Source organism: Ambystoma mexicanum, chromosome 1q (genome assembly GCF_040938575.1).
Source record: "Ambystoma mexicanum isolate Mex_15411 chromosome 1q, UKY_AmexF1_1, whole genome shotgun sequence".
NCBI lineage: Eukaryota > Metazoa > Chordata > Amphibia > Caudata > Ambystomatidae > Ambystoma > Ambystoma mexicanum.
The window spans coordinates 163,616,086-163,639,290 of NC_090922.1; the positions used below are offsets into that span (position 1 = coordinate 163,616,086).

Consider the following 23,205-nt stretch of genomic DNA (forward strand, 5'->3'; position numbering starts at 1 on the left):
CATAATAGGAATCCATCCCAAATACTTCCACTTGATATGGGTCAATTTACAGAAATTGAAACAATCACAAGATACAACGTGAACTAGTTAGGCCTGTGCAGCTATGGATTGATGAAGGTGGCATTAAGACACCCAGACAGGGTTTTCAGAAACATTGGTGCCAGTCCGTTATCCCTACCTTCTGCTTGTTTACAGGGTGGGTGGGGAGCAAGTCAAAGAACATTTATTGGTGGACAGATTTAACAACCAGGTGGATACTGAAGAAATGGGAACATAAGGGAAAATAAGATAATTTGATGCTCTTTCGCCCAGCTTTGATGTTAGGTAATGCAATTTAATTGGTGGTGAAGATGCAGAGCCGTGATGTTTATGCCCACTTCAGGCACTGACTGCAGCTGAGTGGAGGTGTCTGTGCTAGCATGGCGAAGTGGCGTGGGATGCGGCAAGTTGCGGTGTGAAGCACTATTTTTTTGGAAAGAGGGGCTCTATGCAGGAGGAGACGTGGTCAAGTGGGAAAATTATTGTCTGTGGGGCCACAACATCCTAAGCCTTCAAGAGCACTTTGAAAAAGATGTTGCCAAGTATTCAGCGCTGTATAAAACCCTGTTAGATTTACATGTGCCACACTGGACCCAAAGACCCATGCACCAGGCTGTCTCTCCCAAAATAAAAATTCCTACAGTATTGCTGCTTTAGATCCCCTTTAAAAAAAAAAAATTAAAAAATCATTTAAAGCCACTTGTATGTGCTTAAACAGCCGCTTTTCTTGAATCGGCAAGGGCAAACCTATCATTCACATATCAGGCCAGTGTGAAAAAGGGAAATATAGAGCACTCTTATTATCACCTAGGAGAACACAGACATAAATGGCCCACAGGTGAAAAACACAAGGGACTCTTCAGAAAGAACCTATAAACAAATGTGTAATTCAAATCAAAGACAGGGAATATGTATTTATAGAATATTATTGTGGGTCCAGAATGAACACGTGCGCGGGTCCGATCAATGCCAGGCTGAAAATTTGGGATTTCCCTCAGACGGAGATCTGTCAGCAAGAGCATCAAATCATTTATAGAAAAGCAGTAATCCAGTCTGGGCCGTTTCAGGGTCATTTAGTCGAAGCTGCAAAGTCTGCTGCTAAATGCAGACAGCAGTCACGCCTAAATGTCTCTCGTGTCAAATGACGAGCACCATGTTGGCTGCCATGCCACTGGCCGCACCAAAGGTGGTTCCGGCAGCCAAAGTGATACTGCAAAATAGCGTGTGCCAAAACGTGGCGTACCTCAATCAGTATCGCTATTACACAAGCAAAAACTGACAACTAAATAAGGAAAATTATCTCATCACAGTGCGCCTTTAGTTGTTAATGTATGATCGAAGGTCATGATAGATAATGGTTAGTGTTGATAAGTGGGTGACTGGATTAATGTATGTTGATTCACACAATTGTTTAATCTATGGCAGTCTTTACAAAGATGGCTTGACTATTCTGTATTTAGCTGAAGTACTCAAAACTGTAAAGTTCTGCTCACTGGGCTCAGGGGATTATTTAGCTACAAACACCTGTTACCTTATATTCCATGCAATGCAGGTAATGGGTTAGGTCATGAATCAACTATGGAGAAGGGTTCACGGGTTACTTCCTTTTCCAACCTATAAATACCATGGGCACGATTGGCAATACCCTGCAGTCACACTGTTTGATTCTTAAACAGATGCAACCAAAAGTTGTTCTTGCTACCCTCGCCCTGACAACAGCCTTCATAGTAATTGAAATCCAGAGCCATCAGCAGTCTTGTGCTGCCTGCAATTGTTCGACGGGTCTGAAATTAATGACTAAGAGGGAAATTAAAATGTCACAAGTTCCACTTTCAATGGGAGTGGGAACCACCTATGTCCGACGTGAGCTGCATAATCCCTCGGTCCGTGGATGACACAAAAGGGAAAAGGGATGCACAGGTGTGCCTTACGAATGGCTGGGAAGGCAATGAACGAGTTGGCGGGGAGGGCAGTGTTGTTCGAGGAGATAAGCTGGAGCCACACTACACTTTAAATTCTTTGCCTAGCCAAAGGCCTGACTGCCAAATACCCTGCATGGTACAACATGCTTGCACTCTCCTTGGAAGCAAGAGTGGAGAAGTTCCAGTAATTGGGCAGTTTCGATGCCTGAAACAGGAGTTTCACATTTGGGTTGCACAGAGACTTTGTTCTGCAATTCACAGCAAGAAGCTCATGTTTGGAAGTTTTGCATGAGTTGCTTTGCAACAGCAGGTACTTGGATCTAAAGAGAAGACCATCGCTGGCATCATGTTGGGGACAACAGCAGACGGCACTCAACCTTACCGATAAAGGTCTCGGTTATACTGTTCGTGGCGGGAGCACAAGGGGGGGTTTAGGGGGAACAGGGCTGCCAAGCTCCCAAAATGCATTACTTAATGTGAAGTTCGAAACAAATTCTAACATGTACATACCATTATCAGAGCTGCATCACTAAAGCCTTCTGCAATTCTTGAGGCAACCTTCTCAGCTACCTGGTTTGGACTGTATGGAAGAGAAGAGAAGGTCTCAGTAAACAAGATGCTCTATATTGTTAGGTAAGACAGGATACATGGACTCCGTCCACACGTTAGAACGAATTGCCAATTTTTTTTTTGTCAGACTCTTTTTATTGAAACATCAATACACATTGAATTCCTTCATAAACCAAATCAGTGGCAACATTACTTGATTACAGTTCGGTTGTAGTCAGTCCAGTGGTGCTCGTCCACCAGGTGATCTATCAAAATTCACATACTTTATAACCTTCAGCATTTGTCACTGTGCTTCCAATTTCAGATATCTTCAACCATGTATAAACATTTCGTTTTAACTTCTTTTATGATTCTATTAGTAACTATATTTCGCAAGTACCCTGGGGGTGTAATTTTGTAGCTTTATGTTTTGTGGCATTTTCCATTGTAGAGAGGAAAAGGAAGAGAAAGGAGAGAAGAAGGAAAGAAGAAAAAAAAAAAGAAAAAAAAAAAAAGAAGGAACCCTTCACGAGAGTCATCTCCAATCTGGATGTTGCTTCCCAAGCCCTGTAGCATCCCCTCATTCTGCTTTCAATTCACTGGGTCCTTCCTTCATTCTCCAGGTGTTCAGGGCTGGAGGAGGCATTTAACCAGTCTTGGTTGGAAGAACAGGCGTTCCTTTTCTTCCATGTGGTCTAAAAATGGGCCCCAGATATTCCAGAATTTGTCTGTCCGGTTTTCTATTGCGGCGGTTAGCTTCTCTATTCCCAAAAGCTCCCAAATCTTTACCCACCAGTGTGCAATGTGGGGACCCTCCAGATCTTTCCAGAATCGCGCGCGCGTGTAAGGCGTGCCGCCATCAGTCGTTGAGTGATTAGACGCGCCCTGGGGCCAGATTGCGGATATGATCCATCTTCTGGGGCGTCCCCCAGTACCATCACCAATGGGTCCATGGGGAGGAGGGTTCCACAGATATCCTTAATTTTGGACCTGACCTCCAACCAGTAGGACTGAATGATCGGGCACTGCCACCACATATGCCCCAAGTCCCCTCTAGCCCCACATCCGGGCCAATATACATCAGGGTAATCAACATTCATTGCGTGCAGTCTCTGTGGCGTGAAGTACCATCGATAGCATATTTTAACTGCGCATTCCCGCACTGTTGTGCATCTGGACGCCCGGTGTGCTCTGTCCCAGATTCGCTGCCATGATTCTGGAGCCATCTCCCTCCGCAGCTCCCTTTCCCATGCTAGCATGTAAGAGAGTTTTTCTTCCGGGACGTTTTCAGGTAGTCGGTAGCATGTTGCAACCTTGTGTGTGCTTCAAGATTTTTTTTTTTTTACACTTTCAACAAAGCAGTAAATGTTTTAAAAGAAAACAAGCAATTGGAAAAGCTTTCACTGGAGAAACAAAACATTAAAATCACCAATGGGTGACAAAAATCACACTTTGCCTAGGTATTCCAAACAGGTTTCCAGAACAACATTATGTACAACATTAAACAATCAGGACTATTAAAAGGCATACATCAGTTTTTAAAAAATTAGCAGAGTTTGCCAATTAAAATATAAAGCATTTTTGTGTACTGCTGAAATATGCCATTAGTGAGATGAGTCTGTAAAATGTAAATGTTAGCTGTACGAATGGACACAAATAAATAGATATGATAAAAAAAGGCTCAGAAAACAGTTTTCAAATGCAAGACTCTGTTCTGACCCATAATTTGCTGTCTAAGGAGAATTTCAGAAGTTTCATAAATCAAAAAACATTCAAAGTTGGTTAGTTTATTTCTCGTTATATTGGTTGTTCTTACTCAACCTTACACAAAGAAAAAAGAATTACAAAACGTTGATCACTTTTTAAATGAATTAAATTAGCCAAGAACAAAAACGAATACATTCCAATAAGACCCATGTCCTACGAAAAAAGGAAATTAAAATATTAATAAATTTAATGAAAAAAAAAAGAACATAAGTTGAGTCCTTCACCACCTAATACGCACCAAACCGGCTAAATGGAGAAGCCTGATCACAGAAATGGTCATAGCAGTGTCCTCACCCATTGAAATGCATATAAAAAGCCCCACGTCTAGACAGGCAGAATTGTGAACCAACCTGCACAACTACATTCTTTCCTGTGTTTGCAAAAACGGACAGTCCATCAGGACGTGCTCTCTAGTCTGTACCACCACATTCTTACAGAGAGCACAACCTTTCGGACAGTCCTCATGAGGAAATCAAACAGTGCCGATTTATCCCCCGTGGGCAGCAGCTTAGACCATATTAAAAACTGTAGACTCCAGTAGCCATTGGGGAATTTCTGCAAATAACTAGCGTTAACCCCCAGAGGCTTGTCACCCGGAGACAAACTCTTGTACAGTTTATAGGATCTCATCCTTGTAATAGTTGTCATCCATTCTTGTTTGCGTAATACGTTTTTGACCATCGGGATGGCTAACCAGATGACTTGATGTGAATTCCAATCTATCGACTCTGCACTCTTTCTATAGTTAGTCAAGGAAATAGCTGCTGGCCATTTAAGAACGTCTGCAAGTCCCTCAAATAAGGATCCCCCTGGCAGGACCAGCAGCTTTTTATACAAGGACAGGATGCTCCAGTCCAAGTGACAGCCCAGAGATATTAGGCCCTATTCGAATCTGAGGGCTACAATCGGTAAACAGTCCGGCAAGTTTAACGCTTGCTTCCACACTCTTGACTCAACTGTATGATACAAGAAGGCTTTTGTTTTATGGAGGATTTCCATGCCATGAAGTAGTTTCGATATTACTTTCATCTTGTAATAGATTATTAATGGGCAGAGGGAAAAGCGACAATACCTGACCCAGGTTTTTCTCAGTTGGGCGGTGGCCTGAGTCACCTTACTCAAAATACGCGACATGAAAGCCCCCGTATTATCAACAGAGTCCAGCATGAAGTCCAAACAGTAATCCCTTGAGCAGGAATTTTTGTCTAGCTACCAACTACCATGTGTACCTCATGTTTTCTTTTAGGAGCACAGGTGACTGAGAACTATTAATGAGAAAAAAATGTGCATTATCGAATAATCTTTTATCGAGGACAATTGCCTTTGCAGGCCCACCTGCGTCCCATCAAGAAGGAGCACATCGGAGTATGTGAGGTACGGTACCGACAGAATAGAGATGCTTGGAGGAGTGAATGTAGATTTTGACAAATGTTCTCCTAAACCAGACAAGTAAAGGTTAAAACAGCCAGGGAGCCAAAACACAGCCCTGACAGAGGCCCATCCTGGAACAGAAGCTCTCTGTCATTGCACCATGCATGTTCAAACTAACTTTGAGAAACTTGGGTGAACCAAGATGTAAAGTAAGGTTGATAGTATTATTTTGGCCACAAAAGATTTCGGTTAATGCAGTTGAAAGCCTGGGTGTAGTCTGTGGCTGCCATATACAAAGGCAAGCTAGCAGGCGTTACTGACTCCTCCTTCGAGCAGCTAACCATCAGGCCATTCAATGTGGTTATTAGTCCCGTTGGGAACCCAGTTTGATATTTTTGCAAGCGGTCAGATGAAATGGCCCAGTGTTCAAGTTCTTTCAGCACAATACCCGCAAAGCTTTTGGGGATAGGTCGGTAATTTTCAGGCCAAACCCTATTCTACCCCATCTTGTATATTGGCACAATTACTGCACGGCTCCAGGAGATTCAGGGTTTTTCTCATCACCAGAATTTCATTAGAAAGTATATATAGTATCTTAGACCACAGCGTGGGATTAGCTTTCAAGACAACATCCGATATTCCAATTGGGCCGCAGGCCCTGGAGTTAGAGGACCTCGAGATTAGAGTCTCAATAGATTCTATTGACAATGACACAGACCAGGGGTTATCCATGTTGGTAAAGGTTATATTGCTTTGGGACTGCCTGTATACGTATGGGAAGTGCTTCACCCAGACTCTCTCGGTTATGGGATTACTTTGCAAATGGACCAGTTTATGCTAATTTCATTAATCACTTCCCAGAAGTTCCTGGAATTGTGCTATTGTGCTGGGTTAGGATTTGGAACATTCATTGTGAAGCTGGACAAACTTGTATCCCTTGATCCAATTTTTGTATTTTTGATTCAAATGTTTGACAGTAACTATATAAGCCGCCGCAGGCATCTCTCTCTTCCCAAAGGACCTTATTTCACTTTTTAAATCCCCCCCTCCCCCAGCGCCCTGGGGTCACTGTTCGTGCACCAGATTGATTTACTGTGGCTTATATTTGAATCCATAAAGGAAGGCCTGAAATGAATTTGGTCTGATCAGGTCTCTTATTTGTTCCAATGTTAACAATGTGAGGACATTTTGGATTGTCTCATGGTATTTGTTAGAATTACCCATGTATCCAATAATTCGGTTACCCCTCTTAACTAGCAAATTACTCAAAAGAACATTGGGTACACTGGTTACTGCACATTTCATTTTGGCTTTAATCATTTTATGGTCGGTGTCATCAACCTTAAGATTTTCACAAAGATCTAATCGTATTGGTGACAAGACCAAATAATCTAAAAAATGAGGATTTCAAACCCACACTCCAAGTTGGACTAGGAGGGACAGCACCATGTATAGAACCATTAGCCACCCTCAGGTACCAGGTGCAAAAAAAAATAATAATAATTACTGAACAAGCTCGAAATGCAATCCACATTCTGGTCACATAGGTTTCACATATTTCTGATAATTTTCCCAGGAATTCATCAAAGGCGCTACACCATGGGTTACGGTAGATGCTGACAAGGAGACCGAAGGGAATAGACCACTTCAGCACTACTCTTGCTGACAACAAACCGCAGGTGGTTCCTGAGGTAACCTCAAACTTTCAATATAGAATTGTTGATTACAATCATTAGACCAACGTATGTTCGGTAACCCGAACCCCTTAACGCAAACTGCGGGAGGACCGTATGGCCTTTCAAAACGAGCTGTTGAGTCAGCCACACTAACTGTAAGACAATGTCATAATAGTGCAGAACCCTTTGATCTATCCTCGGAGCCCAGTAAGCTATTGAACCCTCATGAGCTTCAACACAATATCTCCAAGGGCTTGGGAACTGCGAGCTGAACTAAAAGGTCTGTCCTGCAGTCACCCAACTTCCTAAATGAGCCAAAAAGGGATTCAGGTAACCAGCTCCAGTCATAATAAGCATTATTTGACGATGCCTTTACTGACTGGGCAAATTCCACCACCCTCTTTCCCCGATTCCCTGCTAAACATGTAATCTTCACAGGAGGGCAAGAGCCTAGGTGAAGGGGCTGAAGACCGCTGCCCCATCATCCATTTCCCGGCGATCATGCCAGCAATCATGTAGATCGTAACCCAAGGCCTTCAATTAGTCGGTTTCTGCCACAATCATATATGCCATAGTATCAGATTTAAAATCTAACTGAACATAATCAGTCCTGTGGTCGTAGGGGAAATAACCCTGTCGATATATCTTGTGTCAAGCAGCCATAGTTGGGGGATCGAATGGAGAAGATCATCTATTCAGCAAGATGGTTTTGTCCCTTTCCAGCCTCTCCAAAAAGAGTCTTTAGCTTCTGCCTGGATCTCCTAGAGGGCGGCAAACCAGGAATAGATGGGGCGGTAGAGAAGGAGAAGAAACCCCCACTTTGCTGGCATGGAGACGGCCCCGCATTGGCTGTTGCCTCAAACCACTGGCTCGTTGGTTGCAGCTCCAGTCAACACTCTCATCCAAATACCTTGGGCCCCGTGAATAGTTGTTTTGTAGAACTGTAACATGCTCCCCAATACATTGCGGGTCACTGTAATCCAATTTCAGACAGAGAGACCCATTCTTCGGGCACATCTTATCCAACAAGCCTTCAGATTGGGCTCCAGCACTCAAGCAACACTAGAGTCTCATATCTTTTTTTGTGCAATCGTAATTTGACTTTGTGGAGTTCTGGAGACCAAATGCATTGTGGGACCCATTTATTGACAAAAAAAAATCATTTGCAATTTCACCTTCTCCTGGAGTTTGACATTGCACGCTAGATGCCTTTAAAGCCCCAGTGTCATTGTTTCCCAATGCCAACGGAAACATGGCTCTTTGATCGCCGGAAATAGGAGCCAAAGGGAAACCCTTTGTAGTTCATAGGCCAGCACCAGCCAGGCCATTGGGCAATCCCACAGCTTCAAGACAGCACTAGACGCCCATCTCCTTTTTACTGTTCACACTTTCCGTTCCCCGAAGATTTGGATGGTACACAGCCTGCTGTATCTCAACTACAGACTAATCGGTCAGAATCAACCTCTCCCACCAAGGAAGCAGTGCTAACCAGTGTCTTGTTTCCTATGGTCCCTGGTATCCTCAATTTTTAATGATTGAGGCACAGATTTCTGGAGACCAGTTGAAAATATAGGATAGCTCCTAACACTATGGTTCAATTGAGTTTCATTGTGCATCTCATATTGAGTCCCCAATATCCATAGTCGCAGTTAACAAGTGATACAAAGTATTTGCCTGTGTCTTGTTCCGGGAGGCTTGACTTCTGCAAGGGAGACGCAAAACTCTCCCTTCTCTGGGTCTGACCATCTGAAGTGGGTTTCTCCACATTAGTATACATTCTGAATACAACCGGGTCAGGAATAGCATCATCATTTGGCAACACCAAGATACATTCTGTTGTACAGATTACCTAGGCGGCACAAGCAGCCTCCTCCCCCAAGTGGAGATTTCCCAGGAATTTCCTCAAGTTGGATTTGTTCACTGTTGTGCCTTTCTTTCCTTTCCTTGATGACATGGCTTTGTAAGGGCCGGCCGTTGTTGACTCAAGAGGAGGAGCAACTGTCACAGGAGGACTTGCAATAGATGCAGGAGCCGATTCTCCTGAAAGGGTTTGCGGTCTTCCTCACAAACACCAGTTGGCACAACGCAGGAGGCTGCCATCTCTGCTTGGCCTAAAAGAATGGTCAGAGTCAGGTCCTCTAAGTATTTCCCCAGATACCTTAAAGCACTAGACAAATCCGACACAGTTTTGTGGATCATTTCGAGGTTGATATAGGAGGAGCAGGTGAATGCTTTCTCACTAGTACCCGCCTCCTCACCACTGTCATATTGGAACAGCAGACGAAGGGCTATGGGCTGGTCCCCTTGACTAATCCCACTACTGCATCGCGTGTATGAGAGACGTAATGCAGAATGTAACCTCGCACTGAAGTGTAGAAAGCTGCTGCATAGAAGGTTGTCAGCCCGCACCTTTGGACATCATGGAGCGCTAAGTGAAATCTGACGAGGGCAGAGCGATGTCATGAAGATACATAAACCTATGCTGAAACGATATGAAAATACTTGAGAGAAGATGTAACTGAAGCACCAAGAGAAATATGTACCTAAAACTAAAGTCATCACGGATATAAAGAAGGCTGAGGTAATGTACTGGTCAATAACTGTAAATATGCAGTAATGCAAGATAGAGTAGACATATAGAAGCTTGCTATGGGGGGCAAGGACGGCCGTGATAGGAAAATGGCCCCTGGCTTATGTCGAATTCAACCAAGCTACCTCAGACCGACCAATGCTGCAGAATAAGGAGACACTGGAAATACAGCTTGTGTGCAAAACAGCGATGAGTCAAGGTTGGCCTAGGATCAAGCATACTATTTTTAGGAATAATTGCGAGTCACAAGGGGAGTTACACGGAAAAGCCCTGAATGCGAGACATTCCTCCTAGATTAGGGAAGAAAAAAAACTGCAACGGCCAAAGTATTGGACAATTAAAAGAGTGTGAAGTCTATACAAGATAGAGTGAGCAAGTCGTCTCTAGAGGCCAAGAGGAGCAACAGCACCCAGCATAATTGAATTAAATAGAAGTAAATAGAAGGTTGAAATGGATACATTTGTGGTCTCTTGACACGTGTTTCAGAAGTCGAAGACAAGGGCTATTCATTAGAGCCTCAGACGGAGATAGCGGTGTGCTCACATTCCCTCAAATGTTCCAGAACAGTGAGCAGGCTACAATGTCAACCACAGACAGAATATTCTGCCTTATGGCCGACCGAATAATCGGCGACAATTCAAAGCACCTAGGTTTCCTTTCACGTACGTGCTGCTAAAGAGCTGAAAGTCCAAGGTTGGGATAGTATGAAACCAATCAGGGAGTATAAAGGGCAACCTGCTATGCAATGTCGCAAAGACCAATCCGCTGCTATTTTGTCTGCTATAATCAGTACAATATGCATCTAGAGGTAGTTCAGGGCGTGTCCTACAGATAAGGGACAGTCAATGATGTATTAATCTTGATATGTTATATATGTAGATAGGTTGCCCTAACCAATTCCTTCCCTTGATAGGTTTTATTATTTGCAACGTGGGATGACGTCAAATGGCGTACATAAGGGTATAAAACCAATGAACGGTTGTGTGTGAGTGTGCATGGATCAGTCCGATGCTCATCAGGTTCTCCCTGCTTTATTAAATGAGAATAAAGTAGTACTTTGCCATATCCCTGGAGTCTGTCCGGTTATTTGATCTGAGATCTTGATTAGTAATTAGATCTAGCACAAGAGCCACTTCAAGGTGCTAGAGCACATTCTGGTAGCGGCGCGGATGGTTGCGGTCTAATCTACCTGGGCCCAGATCCAGACGCTTGGCTGCTCCCTCCATTAGCCAGAAGACTGCAGAGCTTCCTGTGGAGATCGGCATGCAGAGTCACGTGCAAGAAGATAGGTTGGCAGGTCCCCCTTTGACGAAATTCCTGTCTGGTCCCTGCAGGTTCCCCGTGGGCAGATGGCACTCGTCCTGAGTGATGGAACAACAAAAGGTGGCAAAAATAGGGGGAGCGATTGCGTTGTAAATAATACGTACAAAAGTAACATGATTTCTTGGGAGATTATAAAGAGAAGTAAATACCTAGATTCCTGGGGGCAGAAGGTTATGCACTAGAATATAGACTTCAAATACGGGTGTTAAGGTTTCCAGAGGCAAAGCCCACAGAAGAGTGCGTATCAAACTCCAAAATTAAGTAAAGTTGAGAAGAGATACATTTACTAAAGATAGCAAAGGAAGGTGTACGCAGTAAAATTGAAAAGGTGTACATGTGGGGGGTTATGAATATGTCAATATAAAGCTTTTGTTGTGTCTAGACTAATAAATAAAACAATAGTAAAAAATTAAGGAGATTGGTGAACATTTGGATCAAGAGATTGACGTCAATCAGGAAGGTAGAAATAAAAGGAAAATATATAAAGAAGTAACTCTAAAACACCAATAATAGAACAACGAGGTAACAAGAAATTGATAGAAAGCGTAAACAAAGGAGAAAACAGAACATCGTTGTATAGATTTTTAAAAGAAAACGTGGTTAAAATATTTTTGGGATTATAAGCAGCGATTGATGGTGTGGTGTCTGCTCCAATTAATGTGTGGTATATTTGATAAAATAAAGAATTGAATTAAGGGATGGGTAAGTATGTACAGTCGAAACCAACTCGTCGTCATAGGGGACACTCTTTTACATCTGTGCAGGACATTGCGACAGCAGTATAAGGATTTTGTTGCTGGCCTTTTGGCCGAAAGCAAAATATCCATTACGTCTTCCGCGGGGTCCCAATCCTTGTACCTCAGCCTCTCAGAAACCATACGTGAAGGCTGAGTGTTTTGACCTCTGGATGGAGAACCTGCACCTCCTCTCACGAGAGACGGTCCTCTCTTTGTGGAAGACATATCGGAGGGCAGATTGACATGTCCAGAAGGTCTGGGTACCGTGTCCTCCTAGCCCAATCCGGGGCAATTAGAATCATGGATTTCCTGAACTTTCTCAACCTCCTGATCACATGAGGAATGACGGGGACTGAAGGAAACGTGTACAGAAGCGGAAACTCCCAGTCCACCATGAACACGTCTTCTAGAACTCCTCTTCGGGGAAATTCCCTAGACCAGAATAACTCGCACTTCCGATTGGCACTGGTTGCAAACAAATCCACTTGATGGGTTCCCCCAAAGGGTGAAGATCTCTTGAAGGACTTCCTGAGCTAGTTCCCACGAGTGGGAGACAGTTCTGCTTGCACAGAGCGTCCGCCGCCATGTTATTCTCTCCGGCTAGGTGAGATGCCGATAGGAAGATCACTTCTTGAATTGCCCAGTACCAGAGCTGCATTGCCTCTCTGCACAGTGGTAGGGACCCCTCTCTTGTTGAGGAAGTACATGGTCACTGTGTTGTCCGTCATTATCAGGAAATTCTTTACCTGTACAGAGGGTAGAAAGGCCTTCAGCGCTAGTCCGATTGCCCTCAGCACCAAAAGATATGTAGTTTGGACTCCGATGGAGACCAACAACCGCTGATTGTCAGATCGTTGGTATGGGTTCCCCACCCCGTGAGTGAGGCATTCGTCACTAATGTTATGCAAAGGCCAATACATACATCTTTGATTATCTTGGTAAATGGCATACCTACAAAAGACAAAAAAATGTGGCAACACCTAGTGGACATAAAGTTAGAGAGGCGTTGCAGTACCTTAAAGAAAACAATGAATACTACAAGGAAATAAACGTTCAGGAAAACCTGAGAGAAACAACCAAAATAATTCAGTACTCCTCAACAAGTGGCCAATTTGAACATCTAGATCCTACTGCAGCTTCCAATATTTTAGACCACTATACAATTCACCCACTGCACTCCATAGACGATGCACTAGAAACATATCAAATACGGCAAGCTAAAGGAGCACCATCAGTATATGGGGAAAAAGTGTGGAAGCACGAGCCTTTCCTCTACTCTTCCTCACTGGAAAAGGTGGAACAGCATCAGAATACCGCTGTTTACAAATGTATTCTGAAGACCCTAGATTTAGACAGAACGTGGAGTACATATTCCACCTGCTCTTTGAAAGTGAACTAGCAACGCTATGTTATGGAGTTGCCCACACATTAAAAACAGGTTCCCATTTCCAAAACATGTCTGCCACACAATTACTTCAAAATGTGCAAGAGAAGGACAAAGTTTTACAGTCAAGTGTTACAAATCTGTTGGCAAACATACGTGGAACGAAAGAGTACCGGCTCTGATGGCACACAGATGTACGGTGTATGCTACGCAACCATGGACCTCCCACATGGTTTGTCAAGTTGTGCTGAGTATGCATGGGAAGACTTGCACACTTTCCTACGCATAGCAAAGAAAAACAAAACCGGTGTAGACATGAACACCAGGAGAGCTGTGCTCTCTCGATCATCCAGTAAATGTTTCACTCTACTTTCATCATCGCTTCCTTGCCATGCTGCACTTCATTTGCAATAAAGCACTTCCTCTCCTCGGAGAAGTGGAACACTTCTTTTGGAGCAAAGAATATCAAGCCAGAGGAGCACCACACATCCACATGCTTTTGTGGATTAAAACTGCACCTAAATCTGGTGAGGAAAGTGATGAAACTGTTCTGCAGTTCATTCGCAAATATGTCAATTGTGAAATCCCTTCGTAAAGTATCCATAGTGACCTACACGCACATATTTTGCAATTCCAAAGACAAAAGGGTGGCCAGTATTGTCGAGGCAAATATAAGAACAGAGGCAAATACTACACCAAATGCTGCTTTGGTTTCCCTAGACCAGTTTCAACAACAGGCCAAGTAAACAGCTTCATGTCTTCCGTTTGACACAGTGTGAAACAAAAATCTCCTAAAAACACACTGCATAAAAAGGAGCAAAACATCAAAGTACATCAATGATTACAATGCAATTACAATATGTCACCACCTACTTAACCAAAGCAGAGAAAACAGAGCTCAAAGACCTCCAAGCTGACACGTCCTCTGACAAAACACTGGCACAAAATTGTACAGCTTTAGCGTTCAAATGCTGTCCCATAGAGAATGTGGCAGCTACGAAGCCGCTGACCGTTTAACCGGCACTGCCATATTTTGAAAATCTGACAACATAGTGTGGCTAAGCCTTGGGACTGCTGCATCCGGAGGATTACTTAAATCGTGCAAAGACATACAAACAATAGCCAAAAGCAATCCCAACAGCCAGGACATTTTATTGAACACATACTACCCAAACAGAAGTAGTACTTTAGAAGCCTTCTGCTTGTACCAGGTGCCCAAAACTTTTCATACAAAAACAACATTACACCAAATGAGGAAAAAGGTAGATACAGAGTGGAAAGTTGTGAAGGCAGCCTGGTGAGACTTACCAAATGCATCCTAATTAATCGGATGAAGTTGTCTTTAAAAACTCCTCAACACAAAGAATTATACTACATGGCTCGACTGCAACTTTTCAAACCATGGACAAAAGAAGATTTATTAGCCACCTACACCTCCTCTGACGATGCTTTCAATGCCACTGAAAGTACAATTACAGATGAAAACTTTAAATGGTACAAAACCATATTGGAAAGTGAACGCCAACAAGAAGAAGAACTTCAAGTACAACTAACTGTAGACACTTCTGAGAGCAGTGAACCTTTGCAAACAGGCAGCCAAGAATCACTTGGAGAGCCAGTCATAGCAAATGAGGCAGAATTAGCCATGACAGGGGTAACCACCACTATGCTTCAGTATGAGCACTGATTTAGCAGTACTTAAATCCCAACTATACGATGAACGGCATACAATTTTTGTAGAAGTGAAACCATTGAACATGGTATACAGCACGAAAGTAAAACTTGCACCTGTGATAAATACACACCTGTACTGCTGTATGTAAGTGGTGAAACTGGGTCAGGTAAAACATTCTTAATAAAAATTATCAGTAAATACCTCCAAAAATTAACAAACAACCTTTCTACGGTTATAGCCGCCCGTACAGGTTTGGCTGCCCACAACATAGGTGCAGTCACTCTACACTGATTGCTACTCCTTCCAGTAGAACACCAAAACAAATTAAACTTTCAGCAGTATCTGCTATGGAGCGACGCAGAGTTTTGAAACAAATGAAAATGCTCCCAATAGATGGGGTGAACATGGTCTCCAACCTAATGTTGGCTTTGATTCACCTCAGATTGCAAGAGGTACTCAAAACAGACTAAGAAGAACTCTTTGGAGGAAAACATTTGCTTTCGGAGATCTCCTTCAATTGACACCAGTACAAGGTGAACCCGTCTTCAAAACCTTAGGCCACAAACAGTGCCGTAAAAGTCTTGGAAGCATCGGGAATGTAAATCTTTGGCAACATTTCCAATATAGAGAACTAACTCAAAACATGCATCAGTCTGCAGACCTCACCTATGCCAACATTTAAAAAAACATACGGATTGGTGTACTATCAAAGGAGGCGCAGTCTACCCTTAATAGTAGACGCATCCATGAGCTGTACGGGCGTAACACATGTGCGGAACAATTAGCTCAGAAAAATGTCAGCTGTATGACCTTAATGCCAACTCTAGCAAGCTGTGCACAATTTAATGCAACAATGCTGCAAATACAAAAACCACCAATTGTGCAAATTCATGCCACAGACAAACTGGACGTACACAGTATGACAGTACCTATGTGTTAACAAAGGCATAGCACGACTACACGCCTTAGAGAACTCCATCTCCAACACAGCTGGTTTGGAGAAAATATTAACTTTATGTGTCAACTGTAGAGTTATGCGACAGCTGGATCTAAGGTTTAGTTAATGGAGCACTTGGTACAGTTGTTGGCTTCCAGACATACCCACGGGACAACAGCATTCAGTTTGTAAACATCAAGTTTGATAAACTTTCAGAAGTCAAAAATATAGGACGCACAACAATCAGAGAACAGTTTTCTCGGCCGCTAGCTTATGCATTGACTGGTCATAAATCGCAAGGTCTAACCTTAGATCCAGCATTGATTGATATTGGCAACACAGTCTTCAAAGAAGGCATGAATTACGTAGCACTGTCACGGCTACGTACACTGGAAGGACTATCTAGTTAATTTTGAAGCAACTGCTGTCAGTGCAGAAATTCCTTGTATTAGATAGTACAATAGACTATGAGCACTGTTCACATCCCATTTAAAAATGTACCCTATTCCTCAAAAACCAAAAGGTTTGAAAAGAAGGCTCATTCCATCAGAAGGACTAACTGATTTCGCCACAGTACCATCAAAGAAATCGAAAGAAACTCATACTACAGCAACTACCAAAAGCACATACAAAAGAAGTAAAATTGACAAACCATACAAACTCCACCCACAAAAAAAAAAATGCCTCTGCAAAGAAGCCACATACCCTTCCATCAAAGGGCTCAGACACAGAAGTACCTGGACCATTCAAATTATCCAATACAACAGGTGTTAATTGCTATGCAACTGTAACAATCAATGTTCTATTCCAAATACCAGCAGTTGCTGAAAACATTTATTTAAATGGCGCAGACCAGTTGTGTTTGCAAATGCTCGTCCTACACAGAAATGCAGTAAGTAATCCTGACACCTTACAGTCTCTCATGAATAAGACAAAAATTGGACCACAGTATTGGAATGGTGAAATTCACTTTAAACAGACAAGAAGATCCACAGGAATGTCTAATGTACTTACTACAAATACTGGAAAGAAAAACATACTTCTAAATGAAATCTTTCACATTTCCTACATGCGGAAACATACATGCATTCTTTACAACCATGTCATTCAGGATTCTTTGTGCATGCATCAATACCCAACTGTGACTCCAGCGGGAGATGCCGCAAACGATGGAGCAGTGAACAGGGTACCCCAGGGAGAGGGGGAGGGGCCCATTGCGGCATCAAAAAAGAGAGCGGCCCCTGATACCAGCTGGGTTCGGTCACCCGTGGATGGGAAGAAAATCATTAAAAAATAAAGACAAAACCATGACTGTAACCAAACAAAAGAAACTAAAGTCAGGCAAACATTGAAGGAAACCCTATTATAGAGGCTCAAGCCACAAGAATCCCTCAACACAGTATAACAAACAAAATGTGCGAAACCCCTTAAAAACTTTTTTAAAAGAAAGGGCCCAAACACAGAATCCATTTCCAAGGACATTTTGGATGTAGAGTTGTTGGAGGGTTGGGTGGCAGTTGAAGAACTTACTCGAATAGGGGAAACCACCAACACCCCTCAAGGGGGTGGGGGAAATATTTTGGAATCAACTGCTACACCCATGAGATGGCATTATGGGAAACTACCAGCAGTTAATCTATCAATCACCCATCCAGCTCTGGAAAAAGGGCAAGAGCTCAGGGGCCAAATTTCAAGCATCAACAAGGCAACTGGGTACCCTTTCTTGGGCAGTAAGGAGGGGGGAGGGAGGTAGTGGGACTACCACTACGAATTCCCCGCGGAATGCTCCTGCACAGGGGGGGACGCCGACAAGCAGGCAGAAAAAAAAATAGGTCATAAGGGTGAAGTAAACCCCTCCAAGACAGTCTACACCAGTCAACCATATCCAATATGCAATGGACAACCTACAAGATCACCTGAGATGTTTACCTCCCCTAGTTGTATGAGAAGAGGACAGGAGTCATCACTAGGTGGTATAAGGGAAACTCCACAAAAAAGAAACAGACCTAATAGCTATAATGTCTACTGTGACGATAGCACTTGCGCCCTTTAGCAAACTGTATGAAGCATTGAACGAAACACTGAGAGACCAATCAACAATTATTGCGTTAATGCACACTAAACTGTCATACCTTGAAAAACAGTTAATGATTAGCGAAGTGACAAAAGAGAACACAAAGGAGCAAGGGAAATCATGCGCGATCGAGATGGATGGAAGGATATTACAGCCAATAGGACCAGTTGAAAGAGCAACCCTCACAGGGAAGGGGGCAGGGGTGAATGGAACAGGTCCCACAGTGATCGAAAACCAGAAAGGGGGTAACCTTGCCATCAAACCTAGCGCGCCAAAGGACCAGGAAAAGGCTGGAGGCGTGCCAGACAACGGCTGCATTAAGCGGGATTGCCTGGAAATAATGCCATTATCACCAAGCATTACGCAGGGAAGGGTGTCCCAAGACAAGCCTAGTAGGAAAAAACAGAAAGAGCTTGGTAGTTTTTTCCCTCAAAAAGTTAAGACCATTGACAAAATACCCCTAAAGTTAGGGCAAAGATCTGAACAAAAGGAGATAAACGTGGTGGTCCTTCAACTATCAAACTCACCATCAGCCAAGACGTATCGGGGTGGCTAAGCGAAAAACCAGGAACATAAATATAGCCAAGAAAATACCACAAAATAAAAACTGCAATAAAGGAGGACATTTTCTGAAGAATCAAAAGAGGAGGAGGAACCAGACATTTGGGAGGCGCTAATTAACCTAAGCAAATACACGGTCGAAGACTCTGAATCTGACCTGCCTCAGCCTAAGGCTGGAGGAAAGACTGGAGGGCATAATGAGACTAGAACGCCTGAGGGGCATAAATCCAAAGAAAGTACAAGGAGAGGAGACCTTGGACGCATCTTTCAGAACTATGAAAGAAAAAAGGAAGTCCCAGGAGGACCAGCCCAGAAAAATATCAAAGAAGAGCAACAAGTTCAAATCTACCCCAGAAAGAAGTAGACACAGGCAAACCCCTCAAGTAGCAAAGGATAGGAATTAGATAACAATGGACAAGAGCAAGAGGGTGACCTTTCGTAATCGGAGCCAAAGAAGAGAAGAACTAGAACGGATTAAGGACCGATTAATACACGATCGGAGTAGGGAAAGGACTTGGAGAACTGAGAACAAACGAATCAAGAGTAAGTGTATTTTCAAATTAGAAAGGATCAAGGATAAAAAGAAAAGATGGCTTCATGCTAAGCAGGAATACAACGCTAAACATCTTCAACCAGGTCCCTAATTTACAACAACTCACTTCACACGATCTTAAAATAATTGAACCTTGCGAGAAAGGGCGTGATGACTGGGTCTATTTGCATATAGCATCTGTAATTGTGAGAAACATCCAAAATAAGGACTCTTACAACCTCCGTATCCTAGGTTTTGATTTGAAGGAACCGAAGGAGGGTAGTATGCCTCGTGGTCAGGTCGATCAAAAAAGCCTGGAAAGGTGCCAGCCAATCCCCAAAAGGGACAACAAGCAAGTGAGAAGGGGAGAAGTACCACCTCAAAAGATGAAGACGTCCATCGGCCGCAAGGCAGACAAAAAGGCCCGAAGGAAAGACAAAGGTAGGGACAATCCACGCCTGTCACTTAACAGAGAACCTGAGACGAAATCACCAATCACCTTGGAATGGTGGGCCAAAGGTCCTAGAGAAAAAATTAGGATTACATTCGATCAAAGCCCAAGAAGAATTACAAGATAGGAAAGTGAGAGTAACAAGGAGGTAGGAGGACCGGCTACACAGCCTAAGTGGACCTGGACTTCCAAAGCCTTGACAAACACCCGAAAGGTCTAGCAACCAGTGAGCAGTAAATCCTGGTTCAGCCCAAATCAGGAACAGACAAACTTGACCATGGGCTCGTGGAATACCCGAGGGTTTGCTCACCTGATGGTAAGATCTGATGTCAATCTGGACAAATTTGATATCCTGTGTTTACAGAAGACGTGGCTGGTGTCAAAACTGTACCTAGAACTTACTTGCTTACCTGGTAACGTTCTTTCGATGGGATGTTCCTCCGACGTATTACACATCTATTACAGGTAATTACCACAGCTGTGCAGCTTCGAAAAAAAATTCGGTGGCAGAGTCCTACGTCAATGACATCGATACGCTGTCCCTCGAGGGCCTCCGTCGAGAGCCGACATCACCGGATGTTATAAGTGGGACGCACAACGCCCGTAGCCTCAGATGTAGTTTTTTCCCAGAACGTGTGGCACCAATCTTCTGCCAGTATGACTACAGAAAGCCTTGCGGAAACGTAAGCTGCAATCGCACAAGAAATTCTGTAGAGGGGCAGGCTGGGAGGGTGCGATGTGGAATACATCGGAGAAACCTCCCATCGAAAGAACGTTACTAGGTGAGCAAGTAACTTGTTCTTCGAAGGGATTATGTATCCCACATCTAGGACAGACTCCCAAAGCAGTACCAATGTATGGAGGTGGGAAACGAATTTAGAATGCCCAATTAAATTGCAGAATAGAGGACCGCCTTGCCAAAGGCCAAATCCTGCCCATGGATAGAGTCCAGGGAGTAGTGTTTTACAAAAGTATGGACAGAGGCCCATGTGGCTGCTTCACAAATGTTACGAATGGAACACCCCTCTGCAGAGCAATAGAGGCAGCCACACCCCTAGTAGAATGGGCCTGTGAGCCTACCGGAGGGTCCTTACCCGCCAAACGGTAACATTCAGAGATTGTCACGATAATCCATCTGGACAAGGTCTGCTTAGTAACAGGTTGACCCAAACGCCTTCCAGCGTATCCTACAAAGAGCTGATCGTCCACTCTGACCCGGGACATGTGCGAGATGTCAAAACTTAAAGCCCTCCTAGGGTCCAACCTATTGAGCCTCTCCTCTGCCTTACCAGGATGCGGAGGAGGGTAGAACGCCGGAAGAATTACCTTCTGGCTCAAATGAAATTCCGACACAACCTTCGGAAGAAAAGGACGGACGGACCCTAAGGACAACCCCGTCTTTATGGAACACAGTGAAAGGTGGCTTGGTGGATAGTGCCTGCAACTCACTCACCCTGCGAGCAGAAGTAACCACAACCAAAAATACAGTTTTAAAGGTCAACAGTCTCAAAGGACAAGAATGTAAGGGCTCAAACGGAGCTCTCATTAGGAATTTCAGAACCAAGTTCAAATCCCAACCAGGCACCTGGAAAGGGAACGGTGGAAACACATTAGTTAGCCCTTTCAGAAACTGAGAAATCGAAGGAATCTTAAAATAAGAACACTCCTCAGACGAGCGCTTAAATATGGACAGCACCGCCAGGTAACCCTTAATGGTACTCACTTGCAGGCCCTTGTGGGCTAACGAAAGCAAAAAAAAGACAGAACCATAGGAATGGCACATGAAAGGATCCACATTCTTTACCCTGCACCAGTCGCAGAACTTTCTCCAACGGCAACGGTACAAGGACTTTGTTGCGGGCCTTCTGGCTGAAAGCAACACCTCCATCACGTCTTCAGGGAGGTCCAAATCCTTACACCTCAACCTTTCAGAAACCAAGCATGAAGGTTGAGAGACTTGCCCTCTGGATGGAGAACCTGACTCCACTCCTGTGAGAGCAGATCGTCTCGATAGGGAAAACGGCGTGGAGGGCAGATGGACATGTCAAGAAGGTCCGGATACCATGCTCTCCTGGCCCATGCCGGAGCAATGAGGATCATTCAGGAACCGAACCTCCGTAACCTCTAACACTTGCGGAATGACAGGGACTGGAGGGAACGCGTACAGCAGTGGGAAGGACCACTCCACTACGAACGCATCCCCAAGGCTCCTCTTGGAGGAAATTCCCGCAAGCAGAATCTCTCCCACTTCCGACACTGGTGGCGAAGAGATCCATTTGTGGGGTCCCCCAAAGGGCGAAGATCTCCAAGAGAACTTCCTGAACCAGCTCCCACTCGTGAGAGACCGTGCTCTGCCTGCTCAGAGCGTCCGCCGCCTCGTTTTCGTCTCCAGCCAGATGAACTGCCGAGATCGAAATTTCCTGCTGTATGGCCCAGAACCAGAGCTGCATCGCCTCTCTGCACAGTGGGAGAGACCCTGCACCTCCCCCTTTGTTGAGGTAGTGCATGGCCACTGTATTGTCCATCAGAATCAGGACATTCTTCCCCCGCACAGATGGCCTCAGCTCCAACAGATTGATATGGAGTCTGGACTCGCACAGAGACCAACAACCGCCAACTCGTTGGCATGAGCTCCCCATCCCATGAGGGATGCGTCAGTCATGATTGGTACCTCCGGCCAGGGCAGCCAAAATGGAGCCCCCTTCATCTGATTGCCTTCAACGGCCCACCACAGAAGATCCTGTGCGACCGAGGGCGGCACCTGAACGCGATCTGACATCCTGCCAGAAGACTGCAACCAGTGCATCTTGAGAGCCCACTGCAGAGATCTCATCTCAGCCTGGCTTCTAGCACCAGGAGAATGCAGGATGCCATGAGGCCGAGCAACCTCAAGAACTCGAATGCCGGGAGACTCTGGGCACGTTGAAACTTGTTCACCATCTGCAGAATGTGAAGAGCCCTCACCTGGGGAGGCGAACACTGCCCCAGGGATGTGTCAAGTGAGACTAAGTTGAGGGAGAAGCCCAGCTTGTGAAGGGAGCGGCAGGTGACTGACAGATGATCCAGGACTTGCTCGGGAGAGCGTGCCCTGATCAACCATTCGTCCAGGTAGGGGTAGACTTGAATCCCCCCTTTCCTGAGATACGCTGCCACCACCACCATTAGCTTGTCGAAGACCCTCGGACGGAGGTCAATCCGAACGGCAGGAACGGAAACTGAAAATGCGAGTCGCCAACCGCGAACCTCAGGTACTTCCTGTGCCTGGGATGAATCGGCACATGAAAGTAAGCATCCTTGAGGTCGAGAGACACCAACCAGTCCTGAAGTTTAACGGCCTGGAGGACGAGAGAGAGTAACCATCTTGAACTTGTCCTTCGTGAGGAGCTTGTTCAAACCACGCAAGTCCATGATGGGTCTCAATTCCCCGTCCTTTTTCAGGATCAAAAAATATGGGGAATACCATCCCTTGTTCCTCTCCGTTACAGGCACCAGTTCTATGGCGCCTTTCTCCAACGGTGAGTCGATTTCCTGCACAAGGAGCGGATCCAAACTCTTCAAAGAGCTTCCGTGGTGGATTGTCGGGAGGCCGCTGCCGGAAAGGAAGACAGTAGCCGTGG

General features: G+C 44.5%; 1 protein-coding gene across 1 annotated transcript in view; it reads right to left on the reverse strand.

Moving 5' to 3' along the window:
- EMC8 (ER membrane protein complex subunit 8) overlaps positions 1-23,205 on the reverse strand; it is a 201,966-nt gene that overhangs the window by 101,013 nt on the left and 77,748 nt on the right. Inside the window, exon 3 of the mRNA XM_069636428.1 lies at positions 2,472-2,541. Within this exon, the coding sequence (XP_069492529.1) occupies positions 2,472-2,541 (70 nt within the window). The remainder of the gene's footprint in view (positions 1-2,471; positions 2,542-23,205) is intronic.